The sequence below is a fragment of the Lathyrus oleraceus genome, chromosome 6 (assembly GCF_024323335.1).
Source record: "Lathyrus oleraceus cultivar Zhongwan6 chromosome 6, CAAS_Psat_ZW6_1.0, whole genome shotgun sequence".
Taxonomy (NCBI): Eukaryota; Viridiplantae; Streptophyta; class Magnoliopsida; order Fabales; family Fabaceae; genus Lathyrus; species Lathyrus oleraceus.
In genome coordinates, this window is record NC_066584.1 from 74368066 (window position 1) to 74380213 (window position 12148).

At 34.2% G+C, this 12148-nt stretch overlaps 1 protein-coding gene across 1 annotated transcript; it reads right to left on the bottom strand.

The window, feature by feature from the left end:
• Window positions 1–325: 325 nt before the first annotated feature.
• LOC127097375 (histone H1-like) lies at window positions 326–1392 on the bottom strand. The gene is made up of 2 exons (XM_051035874.1): window positions 1223–1392; window positions 326–1123 (listed from the first exon to the last, which is right to left on the bottom strand). Exons 1-2 carry the CDS (start codon window positions 1271–1273, stop codon window positions 536–538), a joined length of 639 nt encoding a protein of 212 aa, XP_050891831.1. The 5' UTR covers window positions 1274–1392; the 3' UTR covers window positions 326–535.
• Window positions 1393–12148: the final 10756 nt, after the last annotated feature.

Here is a 12148-nt window from a genome sequence, read left to right on the forward strand (position 1 = left end):
TATTAAATCTATATATATTTGCAATATATAAAATAAATCAAACAAATTATTTTATGTAATTTATTATTTAGTCCCTGTCTTATCTTTCTTTTTTATGCATATTTTCTGTTCAGTAACTCACCTATAACATTGGACTTAATATTTCCTTAAAGTTGTCCATGAACACCATATTTTTTACTCATAATATAAATATAGTTAATTATTTAATGGATTTAATTGAAATTAATCAATCAATATACAATTAAATTTAATATTATAATATTATTTAAACATTAGCCAATTAAATTGCTAATTGCAGACCTTAAATATAAATCCAATAATTAAATTGCAGTAACTGTCCAGCCATATTATAATGTTAACAAACATACATTCATTTATCAACTTCACAAGCAATTTACATAGGATTGTCTAATCAATAAACATCAAAAATTTAAAATAATTCTGATAAATCCTATATTGATCCTGTGAAATAAAGAAAAATAAATATCTATTGCAACAATACATTAATTAGGCGTAAAAATAAACAACGATAAATCTATTTTCTTCCCCCTCTCTTTGTCGTAACTTTCTTCACGGGAGTCTTCACACTTTTCGCTTTCACGCTCTTCACCGGAGCTTTCTTCGCCGCCACAGCTTTCTTCACAACCGCCTTCGCAGTAGCAACCTTTCCCCCCGGCGTCGTTCTCGCAGCCTTGGCCTTCGGCTTAACAACAGCTTTAGGCTTTGCAACAGCAGCTTTAGGCTTTGCAACAGCAGCTTTCGGCTTGGCGGTTACAGCTTTGGCCTTTGCAGCAACCTTCGGTTTCACAACAGCTTTCGCTTTCGCTTTCGGCTTCGCGGCTGGCTTGGCCTTCGCCGCTGTCACCTTGGCAGCCGGCTTTGTCTTCGGCTTTGCGACTGCGGGCTTTTTAGCCACCGGTGTTGGTTTTGTCGCCGGAGAAAGCTTGAACGAGCCTTTAACCTTAACAAGCTTTCCAGAAGCAACATTCTTCTTCAAGTTTTGGAGCAATAGCTTCTTGAAGGTTGGAGGAAGCTGTTTGTGTTTCTCTTCGATGAATTTCGCAATCGCATATTGGCTTGAACCTGTTCTCTCTTTCAGCCCCACAATCGCTTCCTTAATCATCTGTAAAATAAACCATGCAAATCAATAATTAGGTCTAATTAAAAGTTGAAATCACAATTAGTTAACAAAATTATTTAAGAAAAATTATTTATATCTAACCTCTTCGTAAGTAGGATGTGAAGCAAGTGGTTTGGAAGTTTTTGTTGCCATTGATAAGTTTGGGGTTGAGAAAAGATTGAGAAAGTAATTGAAATATCTTAGATTTAATTAATTGGATATACAAGAAAGAAGTTGAAAAATTGGTGTGAGAAAATATTATGAGTTTTGATAGTTTAAATAGTGAAGGGTGTTTGTGATAATATTTAATTACTTAACTTTTATTGGCTGAGAGACTCTTCACACGGATTGATTATTTATTCTAGCAATTTACGTGAGCCGTTGGATAGGGTTTCTATCGACGGTTGGTGGAGTAATTGAGGGAGCCGAGAGTAATGTTTATGGCTTGGATTTGAGGTGTTAAAAGTTGTTTTGGGTGTGCTTTTAAGCTTGATTTAATTGCTTGTAACTTGAGTTGTGTTTTATGGATAAGGGTGAGGTTTTTTTTAATCTGTTAGGATTTTATGTGAGCCTTCTAATGAGTGTTTTCAAGGGTTGAATAGATTTGTGGTTTGGGAGAAATTTTGATTGAAGGGACAATGGTAATGACTAGTGTTTTTTTAATGATGTTACCAAGGGTTTTCTCTTATAAGTGGGAATGCTTTGGTTCGGGTGAAATCAATACTCTCTGTGTGCATCAAAAATCATGAAAGTTTAATGTGATTTGCCGTGGAACAATGGTCTACAAAGCCATCGAGGTATAACAGGTTTGTGTAGTCAAATTTTATAGGATAATGTTAACTTATGTCCCAAGGGCACAAGTTAAGAGATAAATATAGAAACAAATTCTTAGAAATTATTTATTGAATTTATTAAAAATTTATAATTAATAATTTTATTTCGTTTTTCAAAACAAATTTTCTATTTGTGGGTTTCTTAACATGTGCTCTTGGGGCACAAGTTAGCATTACCCAATTTTATATATAAAACAAAAATCAAAATTGTACCTATGTGATTGTTATTCTTTTGAAAAAAAAATCAATTTTGTAATGAATCAATATCTTAGATCCTAATTATAAATATACACACAAAAAATAATGTATTTAATATTAGTGTCATAAAATCCATATGACAAGTTTCTTAAGCAAAATTATGCATGGACATTAACTTACCACACAAGTTTAGATCATTTGCTTCTGATTCTCAATCATAATTAAAATCCTATAAAGATTAAGATGACGACAATACTCTTGATCGTCACTCTCTGAATCTCTGAAAATACGATGTAATGGAATGAATGATGTATTGAGATTGAGAAATGAACGTTTTTGACTTCTTAATCAACAGATGACTGAATGAATGTCATCTAGACCTGATAAAATATCAAAACTCCTGACTATTCATCTAAATCCTGATGAATTATTTTTAACTGATGAAATGCACGACAAAAATGGATAAATTATGCTATGTTGATGTGAGTAAAAAACTCATGATAAAATTTAGGGTATGACAGTTGCCCCTATTTAAATATCTTTAACTGGAGGATATGAAGAACTCTTGTCTTCAAATCATCATGGGGAAAGATAGTTTAAATACTAAATAGACCCAAATTTTACCCTCTTATGCAGTATAATGATATGCTCGTGATTATGAATGACTACAAAGAGATTAAGAAATACTCTTGATATCTTAATCAACAGATGGTAATGCAAATGGATGCAACGAGATTTAGGAAATACTCCTGATTTTCTAATCGTCGGGTGATATGGATGCAACGAAGGTTAAGAATTGCTCTTGACTTCTTAAAGATGAGTGCAAATGAATTGAGAAATACTCTTGATTTCTTAATCATGAATGACAAATGATATGGATGGTAAGAAGTACTCTTGACTCCTTGGAAATGAATGAATTGAGAAATACTCTTGATTTCTTTATTATTATATGATTGAATGAAATGTATATGAGTTAGGAAATGATCCTGATTTCTTAATGATATGCATGTTAAGAAGTACTCTTGACTCCCTAAAGATGAGAATGCAAATAAATTAAGAAATTCTCTTGATTTCTTAATCATGGACACAAATGAATTAAAAAATCCTCTTGATTTTCTTAATCGTGTGAATGTTAAGAAATGATCTCGACTTCTAAATGAATGTAGATGAAAATAAGAAATGTTCTTGATTTCTTAGATGTTATGTAAATGAATTAAGAAATAATCTTAATTTCTTAATCATGAATGTAAATAGGGTAAGAAATGCTCTTGATTTCTTAGATGTTATGCAAATGAAACTAAGAATTACACTTGATTTATCGGTCATGAATGTAAATTAACTAAGAAATACTCTTGATTTCTTAATTATAAGAATGCAAATGAACTAAGAAATACTCTTGATTCCTCAGATGTTATGCGGATGAATTAAGAAATGCTCTTGCTTTCTTAATCATGAATGTAGATGGGCTAAGAAATGCTCTTAATTTCTTAGATGCTTTACAAATAAATCAAGAAATACTCTTGATTTCTTAATCATGAATGTAAATGTACTAATAAATACTCTTGATTTCTTATATGCCATGCAAATGAATATAGAAATACTCTTGATTTCTTAATTGTACTAAGAAGTACTCTCGATTTCTTATATGCTATGCAAATGAATTAAGAAATACTCTTGATTTCTTAATCATGAATGTATATGTACTAAGAAATACTCTTGATTTCTTAGATGTTATGTAAATGATTGGGGATCAGAGAATCATGTCCAGCTGCTCTTAACTAACGGCATATCTCTGGGATGGATCTGTTACAAAGTAACATGTTCAATTGTTCTTTAGACGTTCTTCGTTGAAGGAAAACTCTCATGAGGGAACAAATGATCATATTCAGTTGATATTGCCTAAAGATATCATACTAAGCAATTCTCGATTGAAAGTAGTGCATTCAACTGCTCTTGGTTGAAGCAAAACTACTGAGAAATAAAATAGTATCCAACTACTCTTAGCTGAAACTATTGCATTCAACTGCTCTTTGTTGAAGTAAACTACGTAGAATAAAATAGTATCCAGTTGCACTTTGTCACACCTCGATTTTGACCCTGAATCCCGATTCAATATATTCATCATAGTTGTTGCACCTCTACATAGCATACCATGCATTCCATACCGCATAATGCCTAGAATATCAGTCGAAATAATTTTTTCGGATCTACAAGCAAACCGGTTGAACTAATCGTCGGATGTGCGTCAAATCAATGGACGAAATTTTTTAAAATCAAGCTTCCAGACATCAGCTTTATTAATCTACGTTTCGCGTAGTTTAATCTGGTGTGCTCGATTTATTTTTCAGCTAATTTTTCGGCTACTTTTTGATCAACTCGAGTTTGTTTAACCGGTCAAAATTCATTTCAAAATTAAAAGAAACACTGTATTTTTCCAATAAGTTTATTTCGTACTGATCATTTTGGTGCATTCATTTTAATTTTTCGAGCACTTTTGCGCCCGACTTTTATTCATTTTGAATCCGTTTATTAAAAAAAAATTGTCAAAATATTTGAAATAAATAAATAGAATTAATTACATCTTAAAATTAATTTTATTTTATTTATTTTTAATGTATGAATTGTATTTCACTTAATTGGTTTTAATTCATTTTTGCACTCAAAATATCAAAAAGGGCATTGTTGGCATTATTTAAAATTAAAACCTAGTATATATTCCTACTGCTACTAGTTTGTGAGAAACCAAAACCAACCAAAATGGCGCTCTCTCCATAGTCTATCTCTCACTCAATTTTCAAAAACACAAAAGGAATCAATTGAACAACTCACATGGAGCCAACTATGACCTCTCTCTCACACACATTATTCACTTCACGAACACTCACACCATTCATCACCATGTAAGCATCCACTACTTAAAACATCTCATAATATTCTCCATCCAACCATCTTCATGAGATTTCATACCATACCATAAACCATCTTGGTGCAACTTTTTCCTCACATCATAAACTCAAACTAAATCATAACATACACTTAACACTAAACTTCACCTTATTTCTTCTTCCACTCACTTAAACTCAAATACACTACAACAACCAATAACTCACTATCATAAATACAAACTTCATCTTTTCTTCACTTGCTACTAACATAAAAACACACACTTTCCTCCATAACCAAACTCACCTTCCAACAACCTCTAAATAACATCTTCCATAAACCAAACAAAACCAATCAACACCTCTCTACATTAGAAAAAGAAGGACACAAAAAAATATAAAAAGCAACCGAAACCAAAAAATAAAAGAGAGGAATCCATTACTTTTCTCGCCAACCTCACGACCTCTGCACCAAAATCGTTCTGCATCACTGCCAGAGTCCAACGAAACCGGTCACCACCGTCGAATCTGTGCAACTTCACATCCAAACTTTTTTTTATTCGATTTTAAAAATGACTTGTTGATGGTGTTAACTAGTTTTAAGGGTGAAATGAGGAGATAATGAAACCGAGAGAGAGAGAGAGAGAGAGAGAGAGAGAGAGAGAGGATGACATAAGTTGTGAGGTTTGTCTTTTTTCTTCTATTACTGTGTACGTTGGAATAGAGGAAGAAGAGAGTTGGTATGTTTTTTTCTTTGTTTATTTTTATTTAAAGCCACGTGTCATTGATTCATTAGTTTCTTAAAAAAATTGATAGAGTTTTCTTTATATTTTAAAATAAGTGAACATCTTTTTGTTTTGTTCATTGGTATTAAGAATGAGAAAAGAAGGGGACATCCCATCTAGTATTCATTTTCCGTTAGTTTTTATATTTATTTATTTTATTATATTTTTATATACTTTATTTCATCTTTTATATATATATATATATATATATATATATATATATATATATATATATATATATATATATATATATATATATATATATATATATATATATATATATTTATATTATTTATATATTTATTTTGTTTATTATTATTTTTATTTTTTCTATATATTGTATGACTATATAAAATCAAATTAGGATTAGTTTCTTTTTTTAGATTTTGTTCCATTTTGAATTTACACTCACTTCCAAATTTACAACCATCTTGTGTTTGATTATTTATTTGTGTTCTTTATATTTAATTATTCATTTGTTTAGTATTTAATTTAATCAATTATTTATTTTAATTGTTTTGTTTAGATTTGTTTGTTTTAATTGATAAGTAGATTATTCAATTGATTTCATTGTGTTATGATTTCGAAGTTTAAATTCAATTTAACTTTTGAAAATTATTTGGACGCATAAATTTTGTTGCTCGGATTCTAACAGATTGATTCCTATATGAATCCACTTTAAGTTAGGTTAGAGCTAAATTCAATTTGCTTTCGATAATGGTTGATTTTCGGTCTTGTGGCTTACTCTTGGGCCTTCTTACAGTGAGTTTGGTTTATTTCGGTCTCGTGGCTTACTCTTGGGTCTTCTTACAATGAGCTCTTAAGCAACATCAACTTAACTTTCAATAATTTCAAACCTTTGTACTTTAATTAAGTGAGTCTGAAGAAAAAGATTACCCTGAATGGACTATCCAGTCGTAATCCCGAATATTAGGCCCAAGTTGTAAGAGCTTACATGCCATATGTATTCGTCTTCTCTTCAAAATACTTGTAAATATTTAAACTTAATTTTCTCAATAAAATCTGAAGAAAAAGATTACCCTGAATGGAATATCCAGTCGTAATCTCGAATATTAGGCCCAAGTTGTAAGAGCTTGTAAGCCCTATGTATTCGTCTTTTCTTTAAATTATTTGTAGATATTCAAACGTCTTTTCTCAATAAAATTGAAAGAAAAAGATTACCTGGGTGAAAGGTCCAGAAGTAGTCTCGAGTATCAGACCCAAGTTGTAAGAGCTTGCAAGTCATAAATATTTGTCTTTAAAACCCAAAAATACATCCAACCAATCAAACTTTTTTTTTCGCCGCCATGCGATTGATTAGAAAAACCTTTTCATAAACGAAAGACACCTTGTCTTAAGATGATGTAAAGCAATGCTTCGGCCATTATTGTTGAGTTGAGATAAGTGACGTTTTTCCGAATGTTGATTTGTAAATCCATTCGATGTGTGGTATATGTTCGCTCCTCAACTATTTTGGGTAAAACAATGTTTTCGTCGATTAATACAATATAGCTTTCGCTAAAATCGACCAACAAATAAATATTTTTCTACCCAGAACTACGTAAGCCTTGAGCTCTCTATTAAAATACGTATGAGCAGGATTGTGAAATCTTATCAGGCCCATTAATAAAAAACTTAGATTTAGTCCCCTTCGTTAAAAATCCAAAAACATTCTTCTCTCTTATATTCATTCTTTCCCACCTAATATCTTGAAAGACCTAATATTTCAAACTAACACTAACGCGCACAACTAGCCTAATGGTTTTCGTTGAGTACAATGGACGTGAGGGGTGCTAATACCTTCCGCTTGCGTAATCGACTCCCGAACCCTAATTTGGTTGCGACGACCATAACCATTGTCGTTCCCTCTTGGGTTTTATCGATATTTCCCCTTTCCTTTTTAGGAATAAATATATGTTCGATGGCGACTCTGTTTAGTCCATCATGCGAGCGTGTGATTGCGCTTCGCTAAGTCGTGTTCTCATTTTTCGAGGTGCAACAGATGGCGACTCTGCTGGGGAAAAACAAGATTTCCCTAAGTGAGTTAAGCCTAGTGAGGTTGTTTGCTTGCCTTTGTTTGTTTACTTGTGTGGCTTTTCTTGCTTTTGTTATCTTTATTGTCATATTGATATAATCTGTTGTATTGGTTCCATTATGCTTTGGTACTTGGATACTCTGATTCCAAACCTGGTGGGAAGGACTTTTTACCCGAGTCTCGAGTAAAAACATAAGATAGGACAAGGTTGAGTAGTGCGGATCCGTGGGATGAATTTCTCGTCGTGTCTGTGTGAGAACTTAGTTAGAGTAGATCCTTGGGAGGATGTTGTCGCCCCGCAAGTAAGTTGTTGTAAGCTTTTTCATTAGGGTCCATGACTCTGAAGACCATTGATAGAACCTTAATACTTTGGCCAATTAGGAAAGATGGTTGCGTAGTGTGGGTCTTCGAGATGAATTTCTCGTTGGGTCGATGCGAGAACCTCACTTAGAGTAGATTCTTTGGATGGAGTTGATGCCCGACAAGTAAGTTGCCACATGCAGCAAACAATCTAATGGATCCATGACTCTATGAACGTTTTTTGAAACCCTATATCATACCCGGTGAGAACCTATTCTTGGAAAACAATCAGATTCATCAGTACCTCAGACTTTTAAACCTATGTATTGAAAAAAAACAAATATACATGGCTTGCATTGCATTCATTCACATTCCATTGCATCTGTATCTCATCAGAATGCATGTCATTTTCTAAACAAAATACAAAAACATTCATCCATCATTTGTCCATGATCAGCAAAGTGATTCCCAACACGCGTTTAGAATAAAGAACCATGTCTCAGGAGATGATGGACGAGCTAAGGAAAAGTCAAGAAGCACTAAAAGAGGAACTCAATCTTTTGAAGAGAAAAATGGGATAGGTTGTGGAAACCCTGCAAGCTTTATTGAGAAAAGAGGGTCATCTCATACCCATTACGGTAACGGAGGGAGCTACTACTCCACATCCATCAGGTGTTACCCCAAGTCAAGGGTAATTCGATGTGGCAACTCCTCGTCTACCGGCATATGGACCTCCCTTACGATGTCATCATCAACATCCTCTGGCTATTCCTCCTCAAAATCACCGAAGTCAGGTTTGGAACAAAAATCAGAATCAGAACAAGGGGAATAAAGATCACAACGACCCGATTTCGGTGCCATATAACAAGCTTTACCCACAGCTGATCCATAATGCTTTTGTGACCGCTCGAGCTCTCACACTCACGTCATTATACCTGCCATGGTACAATCCAAATGCAACATATGAATTCCATAAAGGTGTAGTGGGATATGATCTGGATTCTTGCTTAGCGCTGAAAACTTTGGTACGAGAACTAATTAACAAAAAGAGCTTAGTTTTTGAAGAAGATCACTCAGAGGTCATGTGCGGATACCATACTAGAACAATGAGGCACTCCATCAAGGAATACAAGAGTTTTAAGTTCAAGCTGCAAAGATTGATTGACATAAGGTCACCAACACTCAAGGAGGAAGACCCAGGTACATATATCTTGATTTTTGGGCCAGGTAATGATAGAGGCAAAGGACCCCTTAAACCCCTTAAGGTTTTGTACCACAAGGAAGAGGTCATGGATGTGCCTAACGAGATATCCTCTTTTTCCGGTAAGAGCATTGAGATATAGCCTTGGATTTCCAATATCAGGACCTATGCCAACGGAAGCAAAGGGGAAGTGAGTAGTGGATCCAAGAGGGTTGCGTCCAACAATGAGATTGAAGGAAAAGAATTTGAAGATCGTTGCGCAATGTTAAAAAGCTTGTTGATCCCAACCTTCAAGTGGTTGAAAATGAGCTATTAGCAATGCCCAAAGTGTCATACCAGCCACCACTGCCTTTTGGTCTTCATTACCAACAATCATGGTTTGCTCCTCATCCAAATCAACGAGCCCAATGCCAGAGATATCGAAACCAACACCAGAATCAACCTAGACCTCGAAATAACTTGGAAAGAAAGAATACTCCTCGTCATCCAATTCCCATGACATATAGCCAACTTCTACAACCTCTGATTCAAAACTCGTTGGAGGTTCCCAAGTCTCTTAAGCCGGTTTCACAACCTTACCCACTCGGGTATGACCCAAATATGCAATATGGATATCATGCTGGATCAGAAGGGCATTCAACTAAAGACTGTAACGCTTTCAAAGCCAAAGTACAACAACTGATTGATAACATGTACATACCCTTTCAAGAAGGAAGCTTGGTGGTAAACGTTAACCTATCAGTCGGATAAGTGCGAAGATCTTAAGGGGTGTTCCCCGAAGTTAATGGATCAAGTTTGAAGAAGTCAATTCCCTAAAGCTGACAATCATTTGGTTGTTTCAGCATTTCTTTTGTAGTTTCCTTGCATGTTGATTGTTAATTGCTTTTAAGCATTGTTGTTTTCTTTTAATTGGTAAGATTAATGAAATGTTTATGCATCTTTTGAATTAATCCATTCGTATTCACTCGTTTTTCATTTATGTTAAAAACAAAAATACTTCTCTCATTCACTTTTGTTTATCAAACTGTTATGTTAACAAGGATTGGAAGGAGGAGGATGAAAACGAAGCACCTGAAATTGTTGTGGTATGCTTTTGAAGAAAACCTTGTCAATGATGTAAGGCATTGTTTCAAATCCCTAAACACTGGAGAGATAAGGAGTTAATCCCTAGTCAACCATTTTGAGCCTAGAAGTTTGTGTTTCTTTAGGATCTAAAACCTTTAATCTTAACCTGGGGAAGGGTAGTTGTGTTTAGATAGTTTGACCGTGCATTCGATCTTTCAAAATAATTCGTCCTTCTGTACACCCTCCAATTAGGTTCAACCACATGTTATCCTTCACACACAAGTTAAAATGTCGAAGAAGCTGAGAAAAGCTAAAATTAGTGTTGGTTGATCCTCATCCACCAATAATGTGGTAGTCAACACCTTTATAAAAAGAGAAAAAACCCACTAAGTCAAATACCACAAAATGACTTAGGCAAAAGTTAGGACATCTCGATGGACTGAAAGCTTCAAATAAGCGGTCTAGGAAAAATTAGGGATAAAGAAAAACAAAAAAAGAGGACCTTAAATCCTCAACAAAACAAAGCAAAATAAGGTGTCTGCCATTTCAAGGAAATTCATCTTGAATTCTCATCACACCTTTGAACCCTCTTGGAAGTCGAATGCGTGTATCGAATTAACTGACTGTAGGAATTGGAGATCATCAAGAAGAAGGGGTGGGTTAAAATTAAATTTGAGCCTTATATCCTTTTGTTTAAAAAACATGAACCATGCCAAATTACAACCCATTAAAAGACCTAATTGAGGCATAGTTTATTCTGAAAGCATACTACAACAAGGTTGGGTTAACCTGACTCCAAACGATTTTTATTAATCATTTGATTGCACCAACTTGCATAGTGTGAATGACTAGATCATCATTATGTTCTTATCAGTGACCCGTTCACTGTATTTCACCCGTTCATATCAATAAATTTTGATTTCAAATTTTTGCATAAGCACTGCATTAAAATTACCATTTTCGAACGAACAATCTTATTTGCGAGTCAGCATTTAACATCAAAGAAATTCCAATAATATATAGTTGAAGAACTTGATAAAGTGAAAAAAATCCAGTCAGGGGAAATCACTTTGAGTATCAGTCAATCTGAGCCAATCACCCCAAGGTTCAATTAGCCAAGATTAATTTGCTTCAAGACACAGACTAGGGCAAGCCACCTCAGAAGCTCATTGAGTCCAACTATCCAAGGATAATCAATTAGAAGTTTACCATTCCAGGTTTTGGTTAATTAGGGTCAGATCACTGCGGTATTCAACATTGGGGCAAGCCATCTCAAGATCGTCTCATGTCAAGTTGTTTCAAACTCACTTTCAAGGTGAACATTTTCAAAGACCCAACAGACTAAGGCAAGATGAGACACAGAAGGGCAGACCCCCTTCATGTTTTCAAACTGCTCAAACAAATTCTACCATACGTCAACAGCTATTGAGTTTAAGACGAGTGCCTGAAAATTATGCTAGCACGATTCATTAGTCCTCTAAAAGGACCCCATTGTCTAAGTTGTGGCTGTCAAGCTTGATAGAATTCTCCTTTGACAACATCTATCACAAAATATTTGGTTGAGTTCTCGGTGTTGAGGAATCATGACCTCCATAAAAAGCCTTTACATACTCCCATACCACTTAAGTGTCAGCATTTTCATATCATGATCATTCGTATATCATGCATAAAAACAAACTCAAATGATGCATAGCCAAAATGTACTTCACGCTCATTTTGCATTAACCTG

Coding starts and splice junctions, on each gene's coding strand:
- LOC127097375 (XM_051035874.1), bottom strand. CDS start 1,273: ATGGCAACAAAAACTTCCAAACCACTTGCTTCACATCCTACTTACGAA. Junction 1,124..1,222: donor CACATCCTACTTACGAAGAG/GTTAGATATAAA, acceptor TTTATTTTACAG/ATGATTAAGGAAGCGATTGT.